Source organism: Chelonoidis abingdonii, chromosome 1 (genome assembly GCF_003597395.2).
Source record: "Chelonoidis abingdonii isolate Lonesome George chromosome 1, CheloAbing_2.0, whole genome shotgun sequence".
Lineage (NCBI taxonomy): Eukaryota > Metazoa > Chordata > Testudines > Testudinidae > Chelonoidis > Chelonoidis abingdonii.
Genome location: NC_133769.1, coordinates 274,663,387 through 274,678,956, shown reverse-complemented (window position 1 = coordinate 274,678,956; position 15,570 = coordinate 274,663,387). Strand labels below are relative to the sequence as shown.

Sequence of the window (15,570 nt, the reverse complement as noted above, 5' to 3'; positions counted from 1 at the left end):
TTTTAAATAAATTTCCCAACTTTTTTTAAACATGGGAAATTGACATGTTAATGCTTAAGACAATATTAAAATGTGTAATACTGATTTATGGCAAATCCAATATTAAAACAGCCTTGCAATGAATTTATAAACTTGTGACAGAGCTCAAAATTGCCCATGTCACATTGTCAAGAGCAGGAAAATACCAATTGTAACTAGACTGCTTTCAAGTATGTCAAAAATGAAACTGTGAATAGCATTTTTCATCATTATCAGATGCCTTTTGAGGAAAGGAATTACAGTTTTCTATTTAAGGAGGTGATTAATAGGAGGCTTCACTGGCAATTAGCTAGTCTGGCAAAGCAAGTTGGTGATGTTTAAAACTGCCTTAATGTGATAACGAACTGTTTGCTCAGCTTTGCAAAGTAGTTTATCAAAAAGATTTTTTAAAAAGAGTAACATCTTATTATAAATAGAGATGTACATTTACTTTCTTACATCTAAAGAAATAGGAATTACAAATGTTAAAACCAATATTGGTAAGCAGCAAGAAATATATCCTTGTTTCAAATTGGATGTCTGTCTGTTTTCTTGCCAATGGACCATAAGTGTTTTTACAGAGGATCTTCTACTTACAAGTACTCATTTTAGGCTAGTCACTGACAGCACACGATTCATTAAAAAAAGTCTTAATCTATTTTATTTTCATGAACTTTTAACCATTAATAATAAAGATAGAAGGTAATTTGCTTGCCCAAAGTAGCAATTTTATGCTTTAAGAATGAGAAGCCTTCTAGTCTAACTTTACTTATCCAACATCTGAAATTGTACAATTTTTTTTATATAAAATCAAAAGAAACCTAAAAATTCATGTCCAGAAATTTAGGAACTATTTTTGTGGCACTATATTTTCACATTAACTGAATATATTTATGGTGACTGCTTGTATTATGGTATTCATTTATTTTCAAGGTTGTAAGTTTCAAATTTGGTCATGAATGCAATACAAGGCTATAAAAAGTTCAGGTTTCTCATTAAAACAAAGTCTGAAAATGGGTCATCATATTCTGCTCTTTAAAGCTTAGTGAATTTTGGGTGATGTAGCAGCTGTACATATTCCAAACCCAAGTATAAAATCTGGCAATCTTTGTGAATAATTTCTCTCTAGCCTGGTGGTGAATATCATTGGTTAAATTATACACAAAAAATTACTGTATCTCTTCAGCTTCATGAAGGGAGCACATTTGTGTGTGGAGAAGTGGTACTAATATATAGTAGACCTCCTAACAAGATAAGAACGCTCTGGAATCCCAACACTGATGAACTACCTCAAACAGGAGAATATTACATTGTCCTCTTTTGAAAAAACAAACTGTTTGACTGTACTTACCCTACAATAACCATGGCACTTAGAGAAATTGACAACATTTATTTCGTTTCTGCAAATGCATCCCATGCATGTGACATTGGAATAATTTGAAGTAGCAGTGTCATTTGGGGCCATAGCTGTGCTCTGGATGCTCACCCACTCTACATAGTTGAGGGCATAAAGGATGGAGCCGCACCAACTGCCCTTCTGTTTCTTCAGTAAAACGTAATTGAGGGGATCAAGTACTCTATAGTAGAGGGAAAGGAGGGCAGGTCCCGGAATACAACAGATCTAGAAAAACCACAGTTAATGTTACTTACCTTACAACTGTTCTCTGTGATTGTCCCTGATCCCACTTCTGGTGACTCCAGTAGTGAACTCATGGCCAGGAGCTGGGTGTTTGGAGTCTTCTGGAAAAATGACTGTACAACAGCTCTGCTAAAAGGGTGACATTAATTCTGGAGCCCTCTACCAAGGAGTAACGCTGGGTGAAAGCTGCTCTACAAATCTCTGAAATTGGAACACCCCATAGACAAGTTGCAGTCTCTTTTATATGTGGTAGAATGGCTGTAATAAGTGCAGCTGGGTCCAAGAAAGCTATTGTGTTTTAATACAGTCAGACACCCATTTAAATAAGGTTTAGATGGATATTGGCTGGTCCTTCATTCCAAGCCAAAAATTGACTAGAACTCGTGAATGATTTTGTCCTGCCTAGCTAACAGCAATGAGTCCTGCCAACATCTAAAGTGTGAAGTTTAACTTGCCCCCTGGCTAGTAGGCAGCTAGATCAGTTGTATGAGGAGGTGCTTTCATGAGGATGTGGATCTCTTCTATTGTCTGAGCTGAGGTGATAGGCAGAAAGCAAGCTGTCTTCACAGACAGCAACCTGTTCTTTATACCACCTAAGGGCTCACAGGCCAGTCCATAAGCCTGGATAACTCAACAGTGAGGCCTGGGAGGGTGGAATCTGGAGGAAAGGCATGAATGAGGAACTTGGCTCTGAGAAGACCATTAGGACTTTTGATAGGAGGAGGATGAGCAGAATTATCTGCTAAATGTACTATTGAGGAGCTGATGGACTGTCCTGAATGCTTTAGGGCTTGTAAGTAATCTAGAATATCTATTGAGGTTTCTAATGCAGTAGGTGCTTTTATGTTCCCCCATAGAGAACCTCTTCCATTTCACTGCATAAGTCTTCCTAGCAGAATCCTTCCTGCTACTACCCAAAATGTTCTGGACTTCCATGGAGTAGGTACTGTCCATGGCCATTAGCTAGCCAGCATCTAAGCTGTGAGGTGCAGCAGTGTTGGGTCCGGATACAGCAGCTGGCCTTTGCTCTGCATGAGCATGATGGACAGCACCAGAAGTATGTCAACATTAATCAGAGCAGAATACCAGAATCCTCTGGGCCACGTTGGGGCTATCAGAATAATCAAGGCTGCATCATGCCTGAATGCCCTCAGGAGTCCTCGATAGACCATTCATGACTGTTTTGAGTATTGTTTTTGGAGCTGATCTGCTACGGTGTTTTGCAAGGATTCAGGCATGAGGTGACTAAAATAACTCAACCCTGTTGAAGGGGATTTGGTAACAACTATCTGCCGCCTTTAAGGTTGGTGCCTGTGAAGTTGGGGTTTCCCACAGCTCCCCTACCTAGTTCCAACAAGCCTTCATTTATTTGCATTGCCAATCTACGGGGACTGAGGAACACAGCTGTTCACCTGACTTCTTGTGTACTATTTCTGCTAGAGTTTTCAGGGTATCTGCCATGCACTGAAGAAGCTCCAGGAAGGATCCAGTAGATGGCACCCTGGGGTGGGATAGTGAAATAGTAACAGCCTCATCAGATAAAATGAAAAAGTCATCATAGCTAGCTGGACCTCTTGTCTCTTGCAGATCATCTTGTTCAGCATAAATCACACCACCAAGTCCCTGGACCAATTGCCTTCCTGAGTTCTGTGACAGGAAGGAGAGCTGGGTTTAGAGGCAGGAGCAATCAATCCATGCGTCTCTTCTGCCGGTTGTACCCTCATAGGGCCCAGAATGGCCATGATTAAATAGGATATGGGTATGGTGCTGCAGGCCATAAAGATTACTATGTTGCTCTCAAGACTTCCTGATGTCCGCTCTTGTAGCCATGTCCTCTGGAAATCTAACTATATTAACAGTAAACTAATGACAGAAAATGTGTGTGAAGAGACATAGGTTCTGCAGAGGTTCCGTCTCACACCCATAGGCAATATGCAGGCACTGTAGGGTAGCTGTAGCTGCTTCACCCTTTGTTTTTGGCTACAGGATGCAGAAGGGCATTCAGGTGCATATGGGGCCTCAAGACACCACTCTTGAAAAATATTCTGATAATTTGTGCATGGGGCAGAAGAACTTACAATTTACTAGCTGTAAATTTCTCATTTTACATATGTACCTGTCAATATGGAAGAACAAGTGGAGGTTACTTGTACCCATCCGAATGAAAGGTCACTTAGCTGAGGATATTGCATCTGATAATCTTTCCCCTATAAAACTTCAAAAGAGCAAGAATATAAAGAGTGAATTAACAGTAAATTAGATGAGAGGGATCCTTTCATCTTGCTGGATTTGTATGCTAGGCGAAGATCAGTTCTCATCTGTTCTTACGTTGACATGCTGTGTTCAATCAGCCAATGCACAGCTTTACCACAGAGAGAGAAGATTAAAAGATGTCACAACATGAAGTTGTTCAACTGGGAACTGTTCTTCACTCATTCTTAATCCACTTGTGCCTAGTAGTGGCTTTCACATGTGTGACATCCATTGTTGGTGATGGATTAAACTGAAAAAGTCAGCAATAAATTATTACTAACTTACTGCACTGATTCTCTGAAAGAAGGGTGAAAAATATCCAAATGAGTTGTTTTAAGGTTTTAATACCTTTAATGTAAAATAGCTGAAATAGACATGTGCAGAAATTGCTAAGACTGAAAAAAGTGAAAATCAGCCTCTGACCTACAAACATTTAATAGACAAGGTTTGATTTCAGTTACAGCAATATAAATCTAATTATGTCTCTTGAAATCAATTTTTTAATTAAGTTTACACTATCTAAAAGATAAGAACTGACCAAAGGAAAGCGACAAGAGTTAAATTTTAGTGAAATTTCAGCATATGTATTATTAATTCCACTTTCTGGGGCAGATATATTTTAGCTTATTATTGTCTACCTTTTGTTCAGAATTCTTTCAGCAGGCAGCTTTGGATTACAAAGGCTTTATTTCCTTTTCAATCCAATACAATGTGCATGTTCTTGGCAACTCAATGAAATGCTTTTATAAATCTAAATAGGTTTGTTAGAGTGTAGACAGCTGGAATTACCACTTAATATGGGAGGACATTCACATGATTTTTGGTGCCAAACACTGGAAATGGAAGAAGCAAATTTATTTACATGTCTTATCTAGACAACTTGGGCAATCTGTAAAACATATTTTGCCAAGACATGCTGACAGAACACTGTTCAAAGGGAACTCGGATTCAAATCAGTAATAACTTAGTCATCTTCAAAGCACCTTATAAATACTAACACACAAATTTGAGTATAAAATGAGCAATTTACCTTGTAATAAGACAGTGTCTCAGTAGAAAACTTAGTGAATGGTATAGAGAAGGTAGATGAGAAGTTTCTGTCTCATAATGCAAGAAAGGAACATTCAGTGAAATTGAAACGTGTCAAATTCAAAACTGATGAAAAGAAATATTTTAACATACTGTGTAATCAGACTCTGGAACTCACTGCCTGAGGATGTAGCTGAGGTAAAGACCTTAGCGAGATTCAAAGAGGGATTGGACACTTACATGAATAACAAGACTATCCAGAGTTATAACAATTAATGCTACAAGAGTATTGGAAGAGATATAAAACTGCAGGTCTTAAACCAATCTAACTATTCGGGATTAGAATGAGATCCTCATATGGGCAGATTATCCCACGTATGCCTATTGTGGGGTTTCTTGCACCTCACTTTGAAGCATCGGGGGCTGGCCCAAAGGTGTACTGGTTAAAAAAAAAAAAGGTGGATAACCTAAACTCCATATTCCCCAAACGAGAAGTGGATAAACTCAGTTGACCAGAGTTTACTCTTGACTCCATTACTGGGCTAGTCTCTATCAGAAACAGGATACTGGATAGATAGAGTAAGGATCTGATGCAATATGGCAATTTCTATGTTCCCATGTATGTCAGCACCAGTTGGTTCACAGCTTCTACTCAAACTGCTCACGTGGTCTGAAATCTGAATCAAATCATAATGACAAGCCAGGAAACATATGAATGTTAGCATCTGTGGTTAGCAAAAAGGGAATTTCTTGCTCTAAAAGTGAGAACTATACTCAGTTTAAAAAAACAGAACTGAAAAACATATTTCAGTTCAACTGACAACCCACATTTCAACAATATATTCTGAGCTACTCACTGGTGTCTTTATTTGCCTTTCTAACAATAAAGTTAAATGCACTCAACTTAAATCTAAACTAATATGTGATGTAGAAAAGGCCCAGAAACAATACATGCACATATATATAACAGCCAACAGGTTATATAAATACTTCATCTGAGCAGCCCACTGATAGGCAACACCACTGCATCTACTCCCCGGCCTTAACCACTCTTTTATACTACCCCTTTCACATTGGGAAAGTAATGGAGACCCAGTGTTTTATTTTAGTAGAATACAGATATTTTAAGGTTGGTATGAGCCCTCTTCATTCTCTCTAACTTCTTATATCAGAGGGGTAGCCATGTTAGTCTGTATCCACAAAAACAACAAGGAGTCCGGTGGCACCTTAAAGACTAACAAATTTATTTGGGCATAAGCTTTCGTGGGTAAAAAATCTGAAAAAGTGGGGTTTTTACCCACAAAAGCTTATGCCCAAATAAATTTGTTAGTCTTTAAGGTGCCACCAGACTCCTCGTTGTTTAAGTTCTTATATCTTAACCATTATTCTGTATATATTGCTGTGTTGTTCCCACCTCCAGGGTTTTCAAATAAAAAAAAACAAAAAAACTAACAACCTGAAGAATCACTGCAATTTTTCCTTTGGTTCTAGTAATTGGCATGCTAAATTTATGGTTTAATACAAAATAATGGGGAAAAGAGAAATGCTGGATGATCATAATGAAGGTACAGTTATTTTGTTTTATTAGGCCAATTCAGTGGCATCTTTAATATTTTGTATAACATTTACAACCTGTTTCTTGTATCATAAAATATAAAATGATTTTCTGTGATGACTGCAGTACTGCTTTATTGAAGTCTTTGAGAAGTAGTGACTGTATTTATTGGAGCCCTTTATTTTACAAGCAAAACAGCATCTCAAACTGAAGGTTTTGTATTAGTGGGCCTTTTTCTGAAAATATGCTTCCATAAATAGAAATAGAAAAAGAAAAGTTGTAAAATATCACCTATAAACATACGCAACACTGCATAAAATACAAGTGATCTGTCCCACTAAATCTTTTAAACAATTCCAACAAAATATATTTATTTTAGAAAATAGATATCGTTTAAACACTCAGAGAAAACAGATCAGTTTTCTTAACATTTAATCTTAAGCCAATTAAATGGGATGTTGAGTAGAGGGTTTCACATAAAATGAACAAAAAAAAAAATCTATATGCAAATTATAAACCTTTTATGGCTTTGTAAGAGAAATTTTTGAACCAGCTAAGGAATAACGCTAATAGAGACAAAAAATTGCTTTAAAGATGTAGGACTTTAGCTCTTCATTTAACAAAAGCTTCATAGTAGAGATTTGAAACTTGAAATTCCAAAAAAGAAATCATTGCGAAACATTAGTGCACATCGCAAAAGGACATAAGTAAAATCTCAAGAAAAGAAAAGCAAGTTCTTGACTAGGAAGATGTTTCCTTTTTAAATGCACAGTATCATTTGTTCTCTTACACATATTAAGTCAGTGGGAGCTGTGCACATATAGTCAACAGTAGAATCTGGCCTTATGTAAGACAGTTCTTTTATTGCTGTTTAATTTTTAAAAAAATGCTCATAGGATAGATTTCAGAGACTGGAACAGTGGGCTTGAAAAACAGACTAATTCTCTGTTGGATGCATTCTTATCTTGTTTTCAGACAGAATAATTATGGCACACAATTACAGTACTGTATTTCAAATATGATGAAGTGAACATAGAATAGACTGTACTGAAATTTTAAAATATCTTTTGCTACAAAGTTAGTTTTGGATTAATATGTAACAAAATAAATAATGAAGTGTGACTGGCTGTAAGTTGACTTTTTTAAAACAGATAAGAGTGCATCAAGCTTGCACAATAAATTAAAAATTAAATCTTAGCTTTTATAAACTTTGAAATTGATTTTAAATATTTTGGATTGGTCCAAAGCTCTATATTTCAGTAATAAACTGTTTTACAACTGTTTTGCAATGCTGTGAATTTTTCCTGTGAAACACAGTACATCTTATACAAGAAAAAACTGATGCATGTACATTATACTACAGAGTTTGAATATGCTCAACTTTGATTATGTGTAGGATAATCAAAACAATGCAGACTATTTTCAAGTATCCCTTTAAATATCTGACAGTGTAACATTCATTGACTACAACCAGCCAATCTAAAAAAAATCCCCTTATAACTTAAATTTAAAGGGTCCAATCCAGCATTCCTTATAAACTGGGAGTTTTGGGTATGGGAGGGATGCAGGACCAGGTCCTATATATCAGCAGTCTTTGGGGGAGAGGGGGAGAATCAACAAAATAGGAATGCCCACCTACCTTGGTAAAAACAAAACTATGAAATCTTCATACACTGATCTTACATTATCAACTCTTCCCATTCTGTTTGAATGCTTTAAGCAACATATTAGTTATAAAATGTTTGACTTCACATATTGATGAAATGTTCAATGTCTCTGCAGTATGTATATCTTCCATTCCATCTTATGTAGAAGATTCAGTTGTGCCACCATAACTACTTTTTCCAAATGATGCTAAAGTTCATCATGTTTAAAAACTGTAACCAAAAAATAACAATGATATATATTCGCTCATATTTAAGCAGCAGTGCTGTAATACATTCTAAAATGTTAAAAAGGCCCCAATATCTTCAGGAGCATTTTATTTATTCCCAGAGTCCTAAAAGTCAGATCACATATTTAAAAATTCACTGCATTTTGTAGACGCTGATAACAATTGACCATAAGCATTTATAAATAATCAAAATGACTAAAGAAACTATTAAGTATTATTTAGTAGCAGAGTGCATTTATTTGCCTTCTAATTTTTGAGCTATTATGGTTCACATTTTCATGATTTTCTCTGCAACCGCTGGGGCTAAAATATTTTTAAAATAAAAGTTGAAATTCTCACATAACTACCTGACTTCCAGAGCTTGAGTTTAACAAAAAACAAAAACAAACAAAACACTCCACCAAATATTGCAAGCCTCCTACTCATGAGAGCTGTCAACAATGAGATTATGCCAAGTTAGTGTTACATAAAGTAAATAAAATATGTATTTGTAATTTAAAGCCCCATAATGTTGTGATTTCATTTTCTGTTATAGGTGAGCTAGTAGCTCAATGCTTCTCATTATAAGACTCCATTTCAATTGCCTATAACTTTGTCAAACTAACTGTCTGGGGAGAAATTTAACATGCTGGATTTCTGTCTCAGGCTGAGCAATTTTGGAAAATTTCAGCCAAAATAATTAATCTGTTTCCAAGAATGAGCCTATGGAAAATACACTGTTTTGCCAATGTTCAGAATGTTGGTAACTTTTTAGAGCTACTATATTTTGAGCAGGGACTTGAAACTTTGCAGGATGTGGCCTTTGTGTCTGAGGGCTTGGCTACACTGGCACTTAATACCGCAAGAAAGCCTCCCTTACAGAGTGCTCTACCTCACTCCCCATCCACACGAGCAAGGCACGTAGAACGCTCTCACTCCCTGGCTAGAGCGCCCCTGGTACTCTACCTCCAAGAGAGGGATAACAGCTGTTGCCTATTGGCTGAGATGCCCCAGGGTCAGCATGAACGAGTTACGTTACAGCATTCTGACTGACCTCCGGAAACATCCCATAATTCCCTTAAGTCAAGTGGCCTCTCTTCTCTTTGTTGTGAAATTGGCTGAGGAATGCAGAAGTGCCTTTTCAGAGCTCCATTTCAGACAGTGGCTGCTTATCTGCAATGGGGCAAAGCAAACATTTACTGAGTGAATGAATGAGAGGCGGGGGGCTAGGGGATCTGAATTTACAAGACAGTGTGCTGACACACTCTCAGCACTCCAAAAACCCACCCTTTCTCTCTCCCCACATACAAACAACAAACCTCCCCCACCCCCACCCCCATTTGAAAAGCACAGTTGCAGCCACTTGAAAGCTGGGATGGCTTTCCATAATCCACCGCTCCCAATACAGCTGCAAATGCTGTAAGTGTGGCTATGCCAGTGCACTTGCAGCTGTCAGTGTAGCCAGACTGCAGCACTTTCCCAAGTGTGCTCTCCAAAGGCTGGTTTAACCCAAAGTAATCTACAGCTGCAAGTGTAGCCAAGCCCTGAGAGATGTCTTTTGACATCTTTGTGAAAATCCACCCAAATTTGACCAGTTTATAAGCCTTTTAAAAACACCCTGCAGTTTGCATATGCTCAGTAGAGACTTGCTGGACCAGGGTTTCTCAAACAGAGGTCGCTGCTTGTGTAGGAAAAGTCCCTGGTGCGCCGGGCCAGTGTGTTTACCTGCCCCATCTGCAGGTCCGGCTGATCGCAGCTCCCGCTGGCCATGGTTCGCTCCTCTGGGCCAATGGGAGCTGCTGGAAGTGGCAGCCAGTAAGTCCCTCGGCCTGCGCCACTTCCACCACTTCCAGCAGCTCCCATTGGCCCAGAGCAGCGATCCACGGCCAGTGGGAGCCGCGATCGGCTGGACCTGTGGACGGGGCAGGTAAACACACCGGCCCAGCCCGCCTGGAGCTTTCCCTACACAAGTGGCGACTTCTGTTTGAGAAGTCCTGTGCTAAACCATAGCTAAGCTCCCCAAAGATTCCATCAGCACTGGGCATGCTTCAGACAAGGGATGACAAGGAATTGCCCTGCAACTGCAGATCTGGACTGCTGTGGGCTGTCCAGGGCTAAGGTCTGGGCAGTGGAACTGACAGAAGGGAGATAGTCTCTTGTATGCTCTTAATGGCTCCAGCAATGAGGAAACTGCCTGATGGGAATGCACAGAGGGATGGTGGGAGGAGCAGATTGGGATAATGAGCCTGAAGATGGAAACTGGGACTTGGACGCTGATCTAGGGACAAGGGGAAGGGAAATGGAGGCTGTGATTGGGAGCTTGGTAAAGAAATACTGGCACTGGCTGGGCAAGAAGACTGAGACTGGGAGCTGTGGAGGAGGAGGATGGGAACAAGTGGGGTGGGGGGTAAGAGGTGTGGGGGAGGGACCAAGATGCAGATTTGTCAGTGGATGAGCAAAAAAAGTGGGACCAATAACTTGCGGGGGGTGAGAATGAGATTGAACAACGGGTCAGGGAAGGGGGGCTGGAAGTCAGCGTGGACAGGAAAAACATGGTTGAAGGAAGGGCTCAAACTTAGGGGGAAAAAGGTGGAAGAAGTGTGCCCACTAGAGAACACACTCCTCTAGAGCCTGGAATGGAACCCAAGATTTCTCAGTCTCACAATTCCTGTGATGTTAGCAAATATCTGTGAAAATCACTTGCAAAGTGTGTGTCTCATCTCCCTCTAATGATGATCCATATGGAGGGTGATAACCAATTGCTGCTATCAGTTAGTCTCTTAGCTCAAGTGTCAGAGGTCTGCACAGTGATTCTAAAGAATCCAACTATGCCGATGAACCATGTGGGTGTCAATATGATGCCACACTCTGGAAAATGGTTACTTACATGTACAATATCTGTTGTTTGAGTTGTGCTGTACATGTATACATTCCACGGCAGGTGTATGTGCACCTAATGCACTCGACTTGGAAACTTTTGCAAGCCATACCAGCAGGTGGTGAGTATGCCTCTGCTATACTCATACGCCAAGTCGAGCGTTTAAAGGGGAGTGAATGCTGGCTCCCTCTCCGTTCTCAGCACTGCCAGTGAGCTAAATCCAAAGTTGCAGGGAAGATGGTAGTAATAGTGGCAGTAGGGGTGTGTGGTGTTTATTTGTGGACAGCTTATCTTGAAGAACAATAGTAACTGTACACGTAACTAACTGATTTCTCCTTGGAGTGATTGTGCAATTTACATTTGCAGGATCAGTTTCAGGAGCAGATGCTTGAGCACCAACTTCCAGGGATGCTGTCCCACCAGTCTTTTTTAAATTTTGTTTTTTTGCTTGGGGGGGGGTGAGGAGAGGGGAAAAGGATAGGGAGGGTGAAAATGTTTTCTGCATGTTAACAAAAGGGTTAGGGTTGCTCCTTTACATTCTGCTGTAGGTGGCTCACAAGGAGTTTCCTTACATGTGGTGGGACTTTGGGCTACTTGAAGAGAGACTCCAGCACCAACTTGATGATTCTGATGTAATCTCAGGAAGCCTGAGTAACACCACAGTGTCTGGAGAAGGTTTGTACAGATGACCACATTGCGGCTTTGCAAATGTCTACTATAGAAATGTTGCTCAAAAAGGCAGATGCAGTGGCACGCGCCTTCATGGAGTGGGCTGTTATTCTACCTGGAAGAAAGATCTTTGCTGGACTTTAGCAAAGCCTGGTGTACTCACAAATGTGAATTATGTTAAATCATAAAAGATTGCCCTTTAATCCTGCCTGTTTCGAAGCCAGCAAAATCTGGTGAGAACAGCTTGCTGCAGATGATGCCAATGGGCAATGTCTGAGAGGCTCAGTTCTTCTTGAGGCATCCTGAGGTCTCTGCTGCTGGTAGAGTCTGTACTGCATTTGGGGATTAAACCACTTCCCCTCTGTCACTGGGGTACAGAAACCCAGCAAATAAAGGGCCATGTGAAGGTCTTTCAATGTGCGCACTGCATCATCAGTTTTTTCAGTGAACAGCTTAACACCTTTGAACAGTAGATCTTCTATTGTATTTTATGGTTCTTTTGAGATGCTGGAGGCCTGCAACCAAGAAGAATCTCTCATTGAAATGGCTGTAGCTATCAGACATGATATCTGAGTTGTTGGTAGCTGCTTGGAAGAATATGTAAGCACTGAGATGACCTTTAGATACTATGGTCAAAAAACGATCCCTTTATTCCTCAGGCAGTTTTCCTACACATTGTGGAATTGCTCTACAGTTAATAAAGGTGTATTTGGACAAGAATGCCTCCTAAGTTGACACCCTCATATGAAGGCTGAGACTTTCTGCCATATAGATCTAGTCTCTTATATTCCTTACCTTTCGGGGTAGTTTTACGGTGAGACTCCCTTGAACGCTCATTTTCTCCACTAACGAGTCTGGGATGGCATGCATAAAAAAAAAACTTGGATTCTTTCTGAGGGACTTGGTATATTTTGTCCACCCATTTGGCAGTGGGTGGAATAGAGACCTGAGTCTGCCAAAAGGTCTTTCCAGGTTTCAGCAAGGCTTATTTAATGGGAAGGGCAACCCTTCCAGGAGCAGGAGTTTGCAAGATGTCCTGTAGTTTGTACAGATTGTCTTGCACAAATTCTTCCTGTATTTCCAGAGATGTGGCCACTTGCCTTATGAAGTCCTGAAAAACTTTCAAGTCCTCAGGAGGAGGTGATGTCAACTCTGGGGTGATGGCCTCATTTGGAGAAGAGGAAGAACTATGAGGGAAAGGGAAATATGTAGATGTTTCTCCCTAGTGTCCTCTTTCTCTGTGAGCACAAATAAAAAAGGAGGTTGTAGGATTAGAAAAGGATCTTCTCTAGGTGCCACAGGTACAGAATGTGACTTTCTCCTGCACTGGTGGTCGACAGGGGCCTACATGGTCTTGAAGAAGGCCAGTAAGTCTGAGCACAGTCGTCTTTGTATTGCCCACAGTGGAGGGCACCATACTGGGGCATTGCTATAATAATGATTTTGCTCTGGAGTTGGGGAAGCTCTACAACATTTTATGTACGGCAGCCTAAATGACCTATTAAAGATATGGGTCTATCATGATCAGAGTTCAAAGAGGAGGAAATATAACTATCCTCAGTAAATTGTGGAGCAGTCCCTGTAGGCAACAGAGGAGGTCTCAGCCCTGGGGACACCCAGTGATATCCGTTGGGTACAAAAAGTTGACTAAGGATTTGATGGTGCTGATGGATGAGGCAGTCCAAATGCAGACAGATGAGTCAATGGAACCAAAATAATATACATCAACAAAGTGGATGGAACTACTGGAACTGTGGTGGTAAGTGAAGATGCCAGTGCTGGCAGTAATGGTAAAGTTGAGGCCACAGAGACTAGAATTGCACAATCCAACAAAGGAGAGTCTGGGAGAGGGAGACACAGAAGGTCTTTTGCCACAAAGAATGCCTGTGGCACCAACAGCAGAAGTAAGTGCTTGAACGCCGACACTGGTGGTGCTGGAGTTGACGGTAGTGGGGTCAAATATTTCACTAGTAAGGGTGAAGACATTAGTCTTGATGGTCCCACTGGTACTGCCTTGGACAGTGCCAGTGAGCATCAGGGCTTATAGTGTTGGGATATGTAAGGGTTAAGTAGAGACCTGGGAAACCGCTGGTGTGTTGGTATGGTATTAGGGAGTAGAGTCACAAGCAGGCATCGTTTCTTCACTTGATAGATAAGTGTCATCCCTTGCCCTCCCCTTCAGCTTGTTGGGAATAAATAAGTGTTGCAACTGCATAAGAAATGTAGTTGTCTAACGGATACTTTTGTGTAAAGAAGCGTTATCTCCCACTCCCTTCCTTTCCCAGCTATATAAACAAGCTCAGGATCATGGCCCCTCCCTCCATCTCCTGAGAACTGCTGATTAAGGGAACTTGTAGCAACAATTATTGCAAAGAAATGTATTTTCAAGGTAAAAACATATGTACAATATCTGTAATGCTGTAATCAGTCAATAGGGATGGGTTTAATCATAGTATGGGAGTTTCTATTACTTAAAAAGGGTTTTGGGGGGTTGTAGCGAATGTAGGTATTTACGTAGATAAAAGAGTGTGATGTAATTAATTCAGCGTTTACTCAACAACTGGGTCGAGGGGAACAAGTACCACAATAAAGAAGCATGTCTACTCAATCTGCCTCTGGGTCGACCTGCTCATCATTCTCTAACAGCCAGTGCCAGCAGTAAAGGTAAAGTTGAGGGCATTGAGACTAGAACTGCACAATGCAGCAAAGAGTCTGGGAGAGGGAGACACAGAAGGTCTTTTGCCACAAAGAATGCCTGTGGTACCACCAGCAGAAGTAAGTGCTTGAACGCTAACACTGGTGGTTCTGGAGTTGATGGTAGTGGGGTCGAAGATTTCTCTAGTAGGGGTGAAGACATTAGTCTTGATGGTCCTGCTGGTGCTACCTTGGACAGTACCAGTGAACATCAGGGCTTATTACCAGACCTCATCTTGGCACTGGAAGACTTCTTCAGAACTTTCTTCTTCAAAATTGTAGCAGTCTCTGAGAGTGAGGAGAGTTTTGTGCACTTTGAGAAGGTCATGGGAGAAAATGATGAGCGATGTTTCTCACCAGATTTTGGTTTATATGCTGAGGCAGTCAGGTGGGAACTCCTTGTGAATAAACTCAGTCTATCCTCTCATGGTCAGGGTTGGGCTCTGAAGAGGGATGCACTACCTTCTAAGGAAGATGTATTTTAAAGCTGGAAATCCCTCTTTTTTTTTTTTTCTTTTTGAGAAGGAGGTACAAATAGGGTATTTGTTCTTCACATGTCCCTCACCTAAGCAGATTAGGGAACTTTTGTTCCTGTTATTAACAGAGATCATTGGCCTGTATGTGGCACATTGTTTGAAATTTGGGAATTTCTGCACAGTAAAATCCCAGATAAATTCACTAACTTACTTACTACACTAAAATAATATTAAATTAAGCTACAAGTATAAAAAAAAAAGTCTCCTAAAGACTAGCTAACCAAAGCTCAAGAGCATCAGGGAACTCCAGCTCTCACCATGAGTGATAAGACAGAACTGACAAGGAGACTGCAGTCATGCCCCTTTATACTGTCATCCTGGCGAATGAGGACAGCAGAAGTGCACATGCTGCCTGATGATACGGCTGACAAAAATCTCCAACTCAAGTGCATTGGGTGCACCTACACCTACAGTGGAATGTGTATG

The 15,570-nt window shown here is 40.4% G+C and overlaps 1 protein-coding gene across 2 annotated transcripts in view; it reads right to left on the bottom strand.

The window, feature by feature from the left end:
- Positions 1–6,499: 6,499 nt before the first annotated feature.
- UGGT2 (UDP-glucose glycoprotein glucosyltransferase 2) overlaps positions 6,500–15,570 on the bottom strand; it is a 273,527-nt gene continuing 264,456 nt past the window's right edge. For both annotated transcript variants that reach the window (XM_032785015.2, XM_032785017.2), the window contains one exon: positions 6,500–8,371. In XM_032785015.2, coding sequence (XP_032640906.1) covers positions 8,349–8,371 — 23 coding nt within the window. In that variant the 3' untranslated portion in view covers positions 6,500–8,348. The remainder of the gene's footprint in view (positions 8,372–15,570) is intronic.